Source organism: Momordica charantia (assembly GCF_013281855.1).
Source record: "Momordica charantia cultivar OHB3-1 chromosome 3 unlocalized genomic scaffold, Mcharantia_2.0 BLBB01000003.1, whole genome shotgun sequence".
NCBI classification, from domain to species: Eukaryota; Viridiplantae; Streptophyta; class Magnoliopsida; order Cucurbitales; family Cucurbitaceae; genus Momordica; species Momordica charantia.
The window spans coordinates 19,890,622-19,907,179 of NW_028275161.1; the positions used below are offsets into that span (position 1 = coordinate 19,890,622).

The 16,558-nt window shown below is 34.4% G+C and overlaps 2 protein-coding genes across 3 annotated transcripts; both read left to right on the forward strand.

Moving 5' to 3' along the window:
- Positions 1–5,460: 5,460 nt before the first annotated feature.
- Positions 5,461–7,921, forward strand: LOC111010930 (ARM repeat superfamily protein). 2 transcript variants are annotated; one of them, XM_088121572.1, is made up of 2 exons: positions 5,461–5,720; positions 5,802–7,921. In XM_088121572.1, exons 1-2 carry the CDS (start codon positions 5,638–5,640, stop codon positions 7,378–7,380), a joined length of 1,662 nt encoding a protein of 553 aa, XP_087977698.1. In that variant the 5' UTR covers positions 5,461–5,637; the 3' UTR covers positions 7,381–7,921. The 2 variants fall into 2 exon arrangements, with proteins under 2 accessions (XP_087977698.1, XP_022140205.1); XM_022284513.2 differs by having other exon boundaries at positions 5,461–7,921.
- Positions 7,922–11,545: 3,624 nt separating this feature from the next.
- LOC111010620 (sugar carrier protein C) lies at positions 11,546–14,665 on the forward strand. Its single transcript, XM_022284097.2, has 4 exons — positions 11,546–11,784; positions 11,884–12,206; positions 13,284–13,913; positions 14,017–14,665. The coding sequence occupies exons 1-4, from the start codon at positions 11,652–11,654 to the stop codon at positions 14,488–14,490; spliced, it is 1,560 nt and encodes a 519-aa protein (XP_022139789.1). The 5' UTR covers positions 11,546–11,651; the 3' UTR covers positions 14,491–14,665.
- Positions 14,666–16,558: the final 1,893 nt, after the last annotated feature.

A 16,558-nucleotide genomic window follows, 5' to 3' on the forward strand; every position in this document is an offset into this window, starting at 1 on the left:
CCTACTTAGGATTTAATATACTATAAATTTTTTTGACAATCAAATATAGTGAATCGGATAGTTGTCTCGTGAAATTAGTCGAGTAGGATGAAAAAGGAAAAAAAAAAAAAAGGAAAAAAGGAAAAAATGGCACGAGTTTAATGGGCCACGGCTGTGTGTCGTGGGGGCCAGGTCCATCCCTTCTGCGTTTGGGCCCTTCCGCCACAGGATCCACGTGCTTGAGATAATGTTAAAATTGTTAATTAAAGAAAACCGCAAATACCGGTGCCTCTGTTTTTTCATCACCTCCCATGTGAATTTTACCTAAGCTTTAAACTCTATTTCAGCTTTAAATTTTTGTATTTATTTCATTTCACTTTTTGAGGTTTGCAATATTTGGTTTCAAGTCATATTTCTTACCCAAAAAAGAAAAAAATTAAGTTATTATTATTATTATAAGAAAATCTAGTAATGAAAAACTGATATGTATTTTTACAAAATAGCAAAAAAGATGAGGTGGGGGGAATACAAAAGAAGAAGAGATATGCTTAGCACACACCAAATCTTCGACACAAGGCATGAAGCAATCAATTTGGATGTGTATACATTTTAGACATAATGGGTGGGCTTGGGAAGCTACATGATTTCACAAGTAGATGTGAAAAAAAGGAAAAGAGAAGCTTTGCTTTGTAATATAAATGTATCAGCTTTAGTTTTTATCTTCAAAGCCAAGGTACACTCACACCATTGCCCACAATTTCATAACAATTTCACTTCTTTCCTACTCAAAGGTTGTTGGAATAATATTGGAAAGGCTCCCCCTTTTCTTACCCAACACACTCCCATGAGAGACTTGTCTTTCCCTACAAAACCTCTTCTATACAACTGCAAATTAAAAGTCCCATATTGGCCTTCATTAAATCTCACCCCCTACACAAAAATCCTTTCACCCCACTCAACATTTAACTAACCAACATACATATTTCCCATTATTGCACCCCCCATCCAACCTTTTCTTGTTGCCAAATCCAACTAACCCCATTGCATGCCTTGCCTTGCCTAGCTAATTTTTCGGAATGGATTCTGTGTAATCTAGATTCGTTGTCTGGGCTGAGCAACATTGTGACTAACACAAGGTTGGAATACATACACAAGACCTCCTTGCTATTGAGCAACATTGTGAAAATTGATATAATACTGATCTTTTTTTATAAAACCTAACTGGGTTTTTGGCTGTCAAAAAGAAAAATGTAAACTTTGTTTATTTTTCATGGTGTATTTTTGGCGGTCCCTAATATTATTGTTAGGAGAGGAGAGCATGTGCAGATGTTGCGAAGGGGCCAGAGAAAGGGAGAGGATTGGAATTCAGAGCGTAAGATATATACAACAGATATATATGTTCAATTAATCGACCAACATGCTGGCCTACGATTAATCCCTACCTACAAAATATTTTACAAGACGATACATTTTTTAATTAATTAATTTATACAATATAATACTGCCGACTTCTTCATCGCATTAAAATTGAGCCTAGAAAACAAAAGTTATATTGCTTAAATAATCTTACTTAAATTCAGATAAATAATACGCACTTTTCCAGACCAAAAAGTCTTCTCTTTTAATTGTGTGCACGATAATGGCAGTATTAATTTAATTAACATTATCAGGCGGTGATTGGTGCTGCCTAGCTGCAGAATTAGTCGCCTTAATAAAAACATAGGACGTCTTGTTGGGTTCTTTCTTTCTTTTTTTCTTTTTAAAATATTCCCCTTTCCACTCATTTAGTCTTATATTATCTTAATATATATGTAAAAGCTCAAGATGGGCTTGAACTTTTTGTCCTGGGCATGACTCCAGAAAACAAAGGTTAGACAAAATGGTTCGATATATGATTAAAGTTAATCTTTTCGTTTGTTTAAATAATCATTTTTTTTTGTGAGATTAAAAGTAAAATATAAGAGTTTAGATTCAAAATGGACAATACCATACCATATAATTGTGTAAAAGTTGAAATTTCATTGTCCTTTCAAAAAGTCGTCGACAACTGAAGTCAAGGCATCGTGATCAAAACGAAAAGGGTTTGTCCTTCACATGGTGGGCGTGGGGACAATTGAGGAAGGGCCAAACCCTCGGCTTCATATGGATGGATCCATCTCCCACGCTACCACATATAAGTGTTACAAGTTTAGTTAGTTTTGAAGCTACCATTTTTTTTCTTTGTGACCTAATCAAAGCCAAAGGCATGGTTTTTTGATTAAGGGGGTGGTCCGTGAGTGAGTGATTTTTTGGTTTTATGGGTTCAACTGGGGAACCCATATGACACCATTTTGTCCTTAGCTTCAGCTAATCACCAAAATAGTGGCTTTTTCTCTTCCCCTTGTGGGTCCAAAAGCTCATTAGTTTCTCTATTTAATTGGGGGCTCAGAGATATGCGTAAAAGTTTATGGTTAAGGTCTCAAAAAGCTAGGACAATATTGTTAAATTATATTGCTTTTTAAAATTTTATTTATAACTTATCAAATATGGAATAGGGTTTGTTTGTCATTAGATTCTAAAAAGCGTAGCATTTGTTTTTTCTTTTTGGCCTCTTGAGCTAGATTCATCAGCTGGGGCAATAGCGTAGAGACAGTTAATTATGTTAAATTAATTCGTGTATTTAGTTTCTTGTGACACTTTTTTTAATATTACTTCACAGAAATAATGGTGGAGATTTTTCATTTTAATCTTATAAGAAAGGGCCATGATTGGTGCATGTGGTATACCAAGGATTCATTAATTAATTTAAAAATATATAGATTATAAACTATTGATAATATTTTTTAAAAATCGGAATACTTTTTGCTGTGGTTGGTTAGTTGACAAGGCACATTTGTTTTTAGTGAAGGCATTTTTTTTTTTGAGTTTAAAAAATAAAAGAAAAAGAAAAAGATCCCCTTTCGTTAGTTTTAGCCTTCTTTAAATATGCTTTTTACATGAAAAATTGCATTTAATTGGAGAACCAAATGAGGAGCCAAAAAAAAAAAAAGATAAATTACTATGTTTTAATGTGAAGTATTCCAACTGATTGTTATGTGAAACCATTATATATTAGATTAATTAAAGAGATTAGTGGTATTTACCTAAAAATAAATTATAGCAAAAAAGAAAGAAACATAGCAAACAATTAAAAAAAATTAAAGAAAACACAATTTCATATAACAATCCTTGATAAAGGGAAAAAACACCCAATAATAAAGAATAACAATACCTTTTTTTTTTTGTCACAGTAATTTAAATGTAGGTTGCAGAACTATTTATGATAATGATGTGAATTTTTTGGTACGATGTAATGTGGTCTAATTCATGCTCGGTACAAAATCTCACTTTCTTTATTTAATTTTCTTAGTTGTTATATTTAGAGCACCCCTTATTACACTTTTTTTTATCAGAGTGAAAAAAGATATTAAGTTGAAAATAATTAAATACATTTTATGGGTTTAAAAAAAAAATTAAATACATTTTCTGAGATTGATTAGTACCTTATTAGTACTAATTGGTAATGAAGTGCAGTTAATGTTTGTTTTTTTTTTTTGGAGAGGTAATAAGTGTAATTAAGGCTTGGTGGTTGATAACTCTCTTTGTATGTATTGGGGAATTTTCTCTTTTCATACTAAAAATAATTTTCCTATTATTAAGGGAAAAAAAGATGCTGACAGGCTGCTAGTGTATGCGTAGATAATGATAGTTTCTCAAATGGGAAGTAGAACAAAAACGAAAAAAGGAAATAATGAAATAAGAGAAGAGAAGTCATATTTTTTAGTTAAAGAAAATAACCTCTGAGTTGTAATGTGAAAAACAAAAACTTGATGAAGATTGAAGAATGATAAATAGCGAGACAAAAAAAAAAAAAAAGAAAAACCATCAATAGTTTAGCTTTATACTTGTTTTAAACGAGAAGGTTATGAGTTCAAATTTCTCTCTCTCACTTTTTATACTAAAAATAAAAAATACATACTTTTAGTCATTTCAGATCAAATGAGTGTCATGAACGAGGGTGGATCATTTATAATTGTGATACTATATATTCCTAGAAAAATAAATTGCAATACTATAGATGGAAAGTTAAAAATGTAATTTAGATATTTCAAATATATATTATATATATATTCATTTTTTTTATCTAATTCAACCATAACAACAATTATCAAGTTAGTGTATATATATAAAAATTAAAAATATATATAAAAAGTTTATTGATGATGATAATAATAATTTAGAGACAGAGAATGCATTCTCTACAAAATCCACCTCCATACATTAAATTTTATTAATTTACACAATAAGTTTATTTTAGAACATATCCTAATAACAATTTAAGTAGAAATATATTATTTAAATATAGATTATTGTTATAAATATTTTATTTTATGAATTTGATATTTTCCACCTTTAGCATTTATATAAATTTTCTAGTTTTTATGGCCATTATGATGGTGAGAGAAAAAATGTGAGAAAAAAGTATAGTGTATAGCCTATAAATAATTATTTGTATAGGCTTTGGGTTAGAAAGGGACCCTAAGCTAACTATAAAGAGGGACATCCAATTTATGTTTAAAAAGAGAAAGAAACATACCTAATGAATAATGGGTTGTTTGGGGATTTTCTATCCATTTTTACAATTGTGGTAAAATAGTTTTTCAAAAGTAAAATTATTGTTCATAAGAATTTGATTTTTAGAAATAAACAACTTCACTTATATGAAAATCTAACCTAATTGATAGAACAAATTAATAGAAAATAGTTATATAAATATATTTTTATTTTACAAATTAAAATATTGAACTTATTTTAAAATCTATGTTCAAAATCACTTTTACAAACTATCTACCAAACATATAAATGGAAACAGTGATTTTAAACACGCGAAACTAAGACTATATAATCAAGATTATGTCTATGGTTTTCCAATTCACTCTTTAATAAATAAATGTTTGGCAGGTTTTATTCTATTATCCGAATATTGAAATTTCTAAAAGCAACATCTTTTTTTTCAAAACTTTAAAATACATCATTGTGTTAAGAAAGATAAAAACTTTGAGAAATATATTATATCATAATTATAAAATTCATTTCGATTTTGTTAAAACTAAAAACTTTAAAATAATAATTTTATAATATATTAATAAATTAATTAATATTATTTTAGATTTAATTAAATATTTAATTGGTAACCATCCTTAATTTATAAATATACCATCATTTTTTAAATTGTGATTTGAAAATACTTTGTTTTTTAATATTTTGTTTCCAGATTTCTATTTCCAGACAACAACTTTAATTTCTGAATTCTTAGGAAGAAATTGGTATTTAAAAAGAAAATCCCCAATGTGTCCTTCTTTCGTTATAGTTAACAAATGTGACGACTATTTCCAATTTTGACCTTATTTGATCTGATATTGGATATTTAATCCTTGAATTAAAATATAGGTAATTTTTATTTTCTGTTAAAAGAAGGCAGAGGATGACCCGTAACCCTAGACCTGCAGTCTTGATAAGTAGCTCTATATCACGGATTTTCTGTTTTGGTTTCAGAAATCAGAGGAGTGACTCTTCGCCGGAGCCTCTACCACTAACTCGCCGGAAAATGATTCTGCTCCATTTTCAGTGAGAACTAAAATGAGAGAAGAGCGGGGCCCGAGACCTGCAGAAACAGACCCGACGAACTCGCCGGATTTCTCAGTCGAAAAGCCAACTCTCCGGCAAGTTATTCAATTCATTTCTTCCTTGATATCTCTTTCTCATTCCGTTAAAGTTTTTGCCTCAAAATGGAAGTTAATCAGGGACAAGCTCGAGGAATTGAATTCCGGCTTAATCGCGGCCGATAACTGTGATTCCGACGAAAATCCTGCAATCTCAGCCCTAATTCCGAAAGTAATAGAGACTGCTACTGAATGCCACGATCTCGCTCGCCGCTGTGTTGACCTCTCTTTCAGTGGGAAGCTTTTGATGCAGAGTGATTTGGATGTAATCTGTGCGAAATTTGACCGCCATGCGAAGAAGCTTTCGGATATATATACAGCCGGCATTTTGTCCCAAGGGTTTGCCATCGTCGTTTCTAGGCCCGGCCTCGGTGCTTGTAAAGACGACATGAGGTTTTATGTGAGGGACATAGTAACGAGAATGAAGATCGGTTGTTCAGATCTGAAGAGGCAAGCTCTGGTTAATCTGCTTGCTGCCGTAATTGAAGACGAGAAGTATGTGAAAGTGATAATAGAAGTTGGGGAGATAGTGAATCTCCTGGTTAATTTTCTTGGTTCTCCGGAGACGGAACTCCAAGAAGCGGCTCTGAAAGTGCTTCATATTATTTCTGGGTTTGATTCCTACAAAGCAGTTCTAGTTGGGAATGGGATCATCGCGCCATTGATTCGGGTTATGGAATGTGGGAGTGAGGTGGGAAAGAACATTGCCGCCAGGTGTTTGTTAAAATTCACGGAGAATTCAGAAAACGCTTGGTCTGTATCTGCCCATGGCGGAGTAACAGCTCTATTAAAAATATGTTCGAGTAGTGATTCTAAAACAGAATTGATCGGCCCGGCTTGTGGGGTGCTTAGTAATCTCGTTGGTGTTGAAGAAATTAAGAGATTCATGATTGAAGAAGGTGCAATTTCAACGTTTATTAGGGTCGCTCGATCCAAAGATGAAGCTGTGCAAATAAATTCCATCGTCTTTCTCCAAAACATAGCCTATGGGGATGAATCAGTAAACAATTTGCTGGTCAAAGAAGGTGGAGTTCGCGCTTTAGTTCGTGTTTTGGATCCGAAATCTTCGTCCTCATCCAAAACCCTGGAGGTAGCGCTGCGAGCAATTGAAAACCTGTGTTTCTCATCAATCAGTTATGTAAATATTTTGATGAACTACGGGTTCATGGATCATCTTCTTTTCTTCTTACGAAATGGGGAAGTTTCTCTTCAAGAAGTAGCTCTGAAAGTTGCAGTTAGGCTCTGCGGGACATCAGAGGAGGCCAAGAAAGCCATGGGGGATGGAGGGTTCATGCCAGAATTTGTGAAGTTTCTTGGTGCAAAGTCCTTCGAAGTTCGAGAAATGGCAGCCGAGGCACTCTCAGGCATGGTCATGATCCCTAAAAACAGAAAGAGATTTGTGCAGGACGATCGAAACGTAGGGATGCTTTTGCAAATGCTCGACACAGAGGAGGGAAATTCAGGTAACAAAAGGTTCCTCTTTTCGATATTAAACTCATTAACTGGAAGCAGTAGTGGAAGAAGAAAGATTGTGAATTCTGGGTATATGAAAAACATTGAGAAACTTGCAGAAGCTGAAGTTTACGATGCCAAGAAGCTGGTCAGGAAATTGTCCACAAACAAATTCCGTAGTCTGTTGAGTGGAATCTGGCATTCTTGAATGTAATTTTTTTCCTTGTTTGTAATATCCTAATTTTCTTCTCCTTCTCCTTACATGATTTTGTTTATTAAATCCAATACCTGATTTCACAAACACTTGAGAATCCCACCCTTTACCTTCCAAGAACAGCTTAATAATGAGAGTGTATTTAGAAAGCTCTAATTTAATCATCTCCAACCACCACCCACATAAACTTCTGTGTAATTATAAAAGCCCCGAGCAAATACATTAAATCAGATTCAGTGTAGTTGAGTTGAGGATGGGAAGAAGAAGAGCACATGGGGGAAGAGAAGACATTGAATACAACAGAGAGGGGATTATGAGCAGTTTTAATCAACCCTTCTGCCCATCTGCCATTTCGGGACATTGACACTGAGAAGACACTAGACAGTGATGGATGAAGATGCTGTATTTTTCTTTTGTATTTTTCTTTTTCTAAATCCCGTCTGTTGTGTCAGGCTCACACTGGCCAGTTTCTTAAAATATCAATAAAGTTAATGTAACTGCAAAGTGAATGTTAAATTAAATGGGTTGTTTACCATGAACAGCATTTACATTTGGCCTAGCTATGAATGTAATTAGATATCCAAAAATAATGTCAAATAGATTGTGGATATAATTTCAGGTCGATGGCAGTACATCCCCAATTCTCAATCATAAATTTATATAATAAGCTCTTTGGATGAGGAATAGACAAATGGGAAGCAAGCAGCAGAGGGTCTGACAAGTGGACCATACTTGTCCATGAGAAACTTCCTGCGATGCTTTGGCAGACATGTGAATGAATCCCCAAATAAATATGATACTTTGGAGCTAAATGTGGGTGTTAGGGCCCATAATACACTGGCCAAGTTTCTGTCTCTCATATTACGAGATGGAATTTTCAATTTTTTTATATTATAAGTGAACGTTTGATTATTGAGCCAATAAATAAGGGCAAGACATCCACCAAAGCAAAAGGGAAGGATAGAACAAAAAGCAAGAAGGCCCACGGGTTCAGCAAACTGGGCCGAGACGTTTAGTTTTGTTATGGGCTGTTTGTTTGCAAGTCTTCTCTTATTTCATAGATATGGAACGTCTTTGGTAAGCACCATGAGAGCTTTTGGCTCAATCATTGAAGCATAGAATCGTTATTTGACCATGTTTAGTTATATTAATTGTGCAATAAATTACTCAAATATTGCGCTCATAATATTCAAAATCTTAGTAATTTTATTCATTGACTTTGCAAGAGTTGCAATAATGCATATTAGAAGTGGAGTTCTTTTCTGTCTTGTGGCTAAATAGAATAAGACAACACATGCATCAACTAATTGACTTGAAATTTAAACAACTTAATTAGAAGTAAATAAACAACTTAATTGGAATTGACATCCTTAATTTATCCCATTTCACCAAATATTTTTTTAAAATTCAATATAGAACATACTTTTCTTTTTAATTTATACAACATTTGCATAAGATAGTCATCAAATGGGCGCCAAGTTGAAATTAACCCCCTTTATTCAATATTGAAGCAAACAAAGACGTATAGAGAATTCAAATTATAGACAAATTCCAGTCTTTAAGGGAGGCTTGTAAAGCTATAGGGTGACGTGTAAAAGATAAACAAATTAAATTTTTATATCAGTGAGATGTTTGCGAATTTCATAACAACCCGATTCCATTACATGTACTTTTAAATTTTTAGCATAATAAATTTGTTTCTTTTTTGTAATCATAATCTATCTTCCTTTTTTTTCCTTCGGAGAACATCAAAATGTTGAAAATAAAGCCAGCCCTACAACCGAAAGGCTAAAGATCAATCAATGGGCCAAATCTCCCTTTGATCCACTTTCATATGGAGAGAGGATTTTTCTTTTTCTTTTTGTGTATTTGAGTTGGCCAAAATGAACAATTGAGAATAATATTTCATGAGAGTGAAAAGGGAATTGAGAGCGAAGGGTTTTGGTTTTTCAAAGTGGAGGTCAAACTCAAGGGTCCATTTTGGGGCTTAAATATTATTGGACCCACAAGACTGTCCATATTTGAAAACTCAAATTGTTTTGGACATTTTTGTTTGGCATAAAGTGATGATGCTGTGTGAACGCCACCTCCATGGCCGTTGGCTTCCTCAACAGTTGAAGCAAGTAATTTCACACTACAAATTCACAAGTTTTTGCAAGATATACACACAAATACATAAGGCTTAATTGTGAAAATGAATGTGAATAAAAGGGTAAGGATAGAGAAAGGGATGAGGACGCCAGATAATAGCGTATGTGGAGAACAAAAAAAGCTAATGGCCAATGGGGAGATTGGTTTCCCTTGCCTTGATCTCTTTGCCTCAACCAATTTAGATGACAGCTTTAATTTTGATCATCATGTGAACAACCCACCAACAATTTCCCACAATCTTATCCATTTTTTTCTTTTCCATTTCCAGCTCAACCTAATTTCCTTCATTGCCCTTTAAGTTTTAACCAACAACAAACGTCATAGTCCTGATCTTTACAACAATTTTAACCCAATCTGGTTGGATTTTTTTTTTTTTAAATTTATAAGAAAATATTTTCGATATATTGATTATTAATTGAGAAAGTAGTAGGAAATAGGAATATAAAGCGATGGCGTTGAATATTAATGAGAGGAAGCCGGAAAAAAAATTAAAAGGTGGGAGTGGGACAGCTATGGATGAAGTTGACCTATTCGTTTTCGTAGTTTATCCCAATACTATGGTGGACAGGACAGTGCAAAATCCACAGATGGTGATCTGGCATTATATTTATTTAATTAGTTAACATCCTCACTAATTTTTTTTGTATAATTTAATCGTCTTAGAAAATGCATGCTTGATTATTGAGCACAATGATTTAAAGCAACATAATAAATAATTACATCATGGAGTTGAATGAAACGATAATGATAATTTCATTCCAATTTCCAATACGATGGGGAGTTGTGGTTATGGGTATGGCGTCGTCGGCAAACCAGAAACAACATTTCCTCGATGCACGTGGGAACGCCACGTGGGACCCATAAAAAATCTCCCAATATATTATCAATTTTATGCCAACTCCTGCCCTTGTGTTGTGTTACTACTTGATATTATCAATTTTAGATGAGTAGGATTGCTGAACTAGGAGGCAAAGTACTACTTCACCAAAAAAAAAAAAAAAAAAAAAAAAAGTAGCCGTTGGCGTAGGACAGGTTTAATTTTGTAGGGTGTTTGTTTTTATTTCTACGTTAAATTACAAAGATAAAAGTAAAGATATTTTTCTTTCTTTTGTAATTGTGGCTGTCTTGTCTTTATTCCGCAACCACCGGAACATAGACGTGGACACCACATAAAAAAAAAACTCCTCTCTTCACTCTCTGGAAAATCCAAATAATTTTCAATAACAACACACCATTAATGTGTGCTTTGGAACCATGTTTTTGAAGTTTTGGAATAATTCTACTGCACGCCCCCATCCGGCATCCGTTGTGTAATGGATTTTCCAAGTAAAAAAGGAGAAAATTTCAAGTGTCTTTCTTTGACTTCCAGGTACATTATATGATATTTCTGAAAAAATTAATTAATTATGAAGCATTGCGTCAACGGGGAAGAAATTTGAAGGATGTAATGATGTTTGGTTGTGGAAATTCAGTGCATTTCTCATTTATTTTACTTTTGTTTTGTTGACGCGCTAATTCCAGTCCACCCCGGCCCAACTTGCAGCTGTTACGAATTGGTATTGGAAACTAAAGGCTGTAATTTCACGATCTTATCCACAGCATTTATTACGGTGTCATGCTTAATACTTAATTATGTGTGACCCATCATATCTCAATTCTCAAATTACTATTTTAATTCTTTTTTCTCCTTATCCCATGCCCTATCTATCTTTATAAACAAAAGTCATATAACGTAAAATTTGATCGATCTTAGTCTACGATATTGTTATTGTCAATGTAAACGGGGATATGGAAATTGAGCTTGAATTAGAAGACCTATCTGTCCTCATCTCGCATGTCCATGTTTGAATTCAATAATATATATATATATATATATATATTTTAATTTCTCTCTTTTGTCTTTTAAAGAAAATGTTTAGTGATAATGGTGACGTTAATCATTAATTTAATGCCCCATGGCTGTTCTTTGTTTTCAAAGCCCCTGTTCTCTATAAATACATTTTCTATGTCCACGTCTATGGCGACTCTCTTTCTCTCCCTCCTCCTTCTTGTAAGGCTAATTTCTCTCTCACCCTCTTTTGTCATATCATCAGCCTTGTCCTGGGTCGAAGAAAATGCCAGCAGTGGGATTTGCCACCGGCGGTACCAACAAGGAGTACCCCGGAAATCTTACTCTTTATGTCACCGTTACGTGTATCGTGGCGGCCATGGGCGGACTCATCTTCGGTTACGATATCGGAATTTCAGGTACCCGTTTATTTGTTTACTTAATACTCAGATCTCGGCCGGCCACAATGTAAAATTTGTTTTGAAATATTTATGGGGTTTTGTTTTTGGTGTGGGTAGGTGGGGTAACTTCGATGGACTCGTTCTTGAGGAAATTCTTCCCGTCGGTGTTCAGGAAGAAGCACGAGAACGCTACGACGAATCAGTACTGTCAGTACGACAGTGAGACGCTGACCTTGTTCACGTCGTCTCTTTACTTGGCCGCGCTTCTGGCCTCGCTGGTCGCCTCCACCGTCACCAGGAAATTTGGCCGGAAATTGTCCATGTTTTTCGGCGGTGTCCTGTTTTGCGCCGGTGCTATCATCAATGGGGCCGCCAAGGCCGTTTGGATGCTCATTCTCGGCCGTATTTTACTCGGATTTGGCATCGGCTTTGCCAATCAGGTACCACTTTCTCGTTCATGGTCTCCCTGGACTTGTAACGAATATGCAAGGGAAGTCCTGTTAGACAAAGGCAAAAGGCAAAGGAATGAAAACTTTTTTAGTTTAAAATTTTGACTTAAGTAGAAAATATCATATTATCGTAGAGATATTTATATCTATATTATTTTAGTGTTCTAATTATAAAAACCAATAATAAATTTAATAAAAAAATAATTAGGTACTCTCTCTTATATTTAAGTAAATATGAGTGTTAGACTCATTGGTATTTAGTATTATTTTTTTTCTTTGTAATAAACAAGGTATCAACCTTCTCGTGATGAGTACTAAAAATTTGAAAATTTATTAATTTTTTTAAAATTAGAAAACATATCTTATTTTTTCATATTTCTTTTTTCTACTTACAAAATATTTTAGGGGTGGTCAACAAAAAAAAATGATGATCCATCTATGATGAACAATACTTAGGCACCAAAAGAACAGAGTCTTCCTATTAACCAGTTTTAGGAAATGAATGATAAGTTTAGTATTTTACCTCTTTTCTTTACGAGTTTGATTTTGGACATAGCCACCAATAAGAATAACCACCGTTTGGTTGCTGGGGAAAGCCAATGATTTTATATTTCTTATTAAACAGCCAGAAAACGAGGGAGACGAAACAATTGGACAAACACAAGTTGGACTTCTTTTTCGCTTAATATTTTTTTGTTTAAATGTCATAATCAAATATCAAAATTGGGATTCCTTTATTTATTTATTTTTCTCTGCAAGCCATAATTTCCTCGGCATGTGCCTTTCCCCCCCACCGTTTACTCTTTTGTTGCAGCAAGCTTTGACTATGAATATTGCAATTTGATAGCGGCCCATTTTCCCAACATCACATGTCCTGTCTTTTCTTACCCTGATTCAATTCAATTATTTATTTTTCTTTTATGTGCATAATGCGTGGTCCCACTTCCCAATCACAACATTTTCTTGCTCAAATTTCTTAGTGTGCAAAACTTTGACTTGTCAAATAGTTTGAATTGCGAACTTTGGAGTTTAATTTGCTGTAATTTGATTGTCTTTTTTTTGTTACAGTCTGTGCCTCTCTATCTCTCTGAGATGGCTCCCTACAAATACAGAGGTGCCCTCAACATTGGTTTCCAGTTATCAATCACAATTGGGATTCTGATAGCCAATGTGTTGAACTTTTTCTTTGCAAAGATTAAAGGGGGCTGGGGATGGCGCTTGAGTTTGGGGGGTGCCATGGTTCCAGCTCTTATAATCACAGTTGGGTCCTTGGTCCTCCCGGACACTCCGAACTCGATGATCGAGCGAGGCAGCCGCGACAAGGCTCAGCGTCAACTCAAAAGAATCCGTGGAATTGATGACATTGATGAAGAGTTCAATGACCTTGTTGCAGCCAGTGAAGCATCAAAGCAAGTGCAGAATCCATGGAGTAACCTCTTGCAAAGGAAATACAGGCCTCACCTCTCCATGGCCATCTTGATTCCCTTCTTCCAGCAGCTCACTGGCATTAATGTCATCATGTTCTATGCACCCGTTCTATTTGACACCATTGGCTTTGGAAGCGACGCCGCACTTATGTCTGCTGTAATCACTGGTATCGTTAACGTTGCTGCAACCATCGTTTCGATTTACGGTGTCGATAAATGGGGAAGGAGGTTTCTTTTCCTTGAGGGTGGAGTTCAAATGTTGATATGTCAGGTATAACATCTCAATAAAACAATGTTATGTCCATTTGCAAAGGATTTGATTTCTTTGCTAATCCATTTTAAGAGATGTGAAAATTGAATGTCATGTCGTGCAGGCGGTTGTGGCAGCGGCAATTGGTGCAAAATTTGGAGTGGATGGGAACCCAGACACGTTGCCCAAATGGTACGCCATTGTGGTGGTGCTGTTCATCTGCATATACGTGGCAGGCTTCGCGTGGTCGTGGGGACCTCTAGGTTGGCTTGTGCCGAGTGAAATCTTTCCATTAGAGATTCGTTCAGCTGCTCAAAGTATAAACGTTTCAGTTAATATGTTCTTCACATTCGTCATTGCTCAAGTCTTCTTGACCATGCTCTGTCATATGAAGTTCGGACTATTCATTTTCTTTGCCTTCTTTGTTCTGATCATGTCCATCTTCATTGCGTTCTTCTTGCCCGAGACCAAGGGCATTCCAATTGAAGAGATGAGTAAGGTGTGGAAGACACATTGGTATTGGTCAAGGTTTGTATCGGAGGAGGATTTCCCAAATAGAGGAGGGGTTGAAATGGGCAAAGGTGGAAGATATGCGTAAAATAGTTACTTTAAATTATTTCGCACACTTCGAGATGTAATTTTTTTTTTTTTTAAAAGGCAAGATCCATACTATGAACTTCACATATCAACATCAATTTGTCAATGAAATTTAGATTGTGTAATTAAGTTAAATGTTGGAAGTTGATTTTAAATATGAATCAATAATTGGTATATCCTATGATGAAAGGTAGAGAATGTGATTGACTTTTTATTGCAAGGACAAATGTGCAATTTCATTTTTCATTTGATGAGTCAGTGGGTTTGTAAAATGAAAGGTATTAGGAATTGGGTGTCAAATCCCATTATGTAACACTCCCACGCCCAAAAAGAGGAAGGTAATGAGTACCAAAGGAGAAAAAAAAAAGGCCTCAAGCTAGAGGTATCCATATTCATTTTATTTGGTTTGAAAGCAACTTTGCTTATTACTTTCAACCCTATATATCTCAATTAATTGACCACATTTTTATGAGTATATTAGAAGTTGATGATGTTCATGTTCAATTAAATATTACACAATGGAATATTCCAGAGTCATTGAAAATACCATTTTATTGTATAATTTATGATTATCTCAATAGCATACATATGGATTGAAGTTGCTGCATATTAATTAGATAGTTGTTAAAAAGAAAAAAAAAAGGTTAAAAAAAAGGAGTTGAATGTGGATATGGGTGGTGTTTAATGCATAAAGATATAATTGAGGAAAAAAGTAAAAGTAGAGTTGGAATGGGAAAGAAAAGGAAATGGAGATCACGGTTTTGGTATGAAGACAAGCAAATGAGATGAGCATGAGCACGACCTATGGTATTTGGAATTTTCATACCAGTTTGTGTGCATCTCAACTAATTTCATGGAACAATCATCTTACGCTACTATATTTGATTGTTTTTTTATAGATAGGTGGCCATCATGGATTTTAACCATTAATTCATTCTAAATCCTTTTGATCTACCTTGGTCCTTTTAGATCAATTAATCCATTCAAATTTTTTTTTTTTTTGGTCAAATATAAGTTTTCAAAATTCATTGGATGAAATCAATTCTTATCATCAACATCCATATCATGTGGAATCCATTTCTTGTTGTTGTCTCACACTCACACTCACACTCACACTCACCGCAACTTCTTCCATTCTCCCTAAATTTTGCCTCCACCTACTTCAAGTCTTCGACCCTCTTTTTCCTCATTTATTGCCTCCTTTTTCCTACCCTAAATTCTCTCCCCGGCCCAAATGGGCAATGACCCAGCCGCAAGTTTATATGGGCTGTAAGCCCATTTTAAAGAGAGGGACAGTCCACTCCACTCTTTAGCTAACTTTTTTTTAGTACAAGGATGAAAGGAATAGGGATATCCATCTCATGAAATTTGGGCAACCAAGTGGATTATCCATTCCAATTTCCATGCAGTTATTTGCTGTAAAGAGGCAGTTTGGTGTCTCCTTGCCTTCGCTTGGACATGGACTACTTTAAAGAAATTTAAATTGAATATTCCCATTTATCCTCTGGTTTCTAATAACATAAATAAATAAAAAACCATTCATAAAATCCCTGGTTTCTACCCTTTACCATTGGCGCCTTCTTCTTATTTTATTATTTTTTTTTTTTGGACGAGGAATGGAAGGACGGTGTATTTCAGTATTTGTCGGAAATTAATCAGATGCTTTGCACGAAACTTCTTGTTTTCCGACAGTAACGTCATTTACACAAAATCAGTTTTTTTTCCTAATATTACTAATATTATTTTTTTAAAAATATTATAACTATCAGATTTATTTTGAAAAATAATGCTTAAAAAGTTCTTCCACCACTAAATTGATGACCTAGTTCAAGTCATAAGTTGTAACTCATTTTCTTAAATTGGTCGTCCCTTCTACAATGGTTCTTTAAAAAAGAAAGGAGAAAAAAAACTTCTATGTCCTACCTATAAGCAGTCTTTCAAGATATTTTTTTTTTATAAACAAACTTTAAACTCAATCTAATTAAAAAATCTAACAACCCATTGAAAAAAAAATCTAACAAAAATCTTTGAAAAAATCAATTTAATTAATTAAACATTAAAGTTTAAAC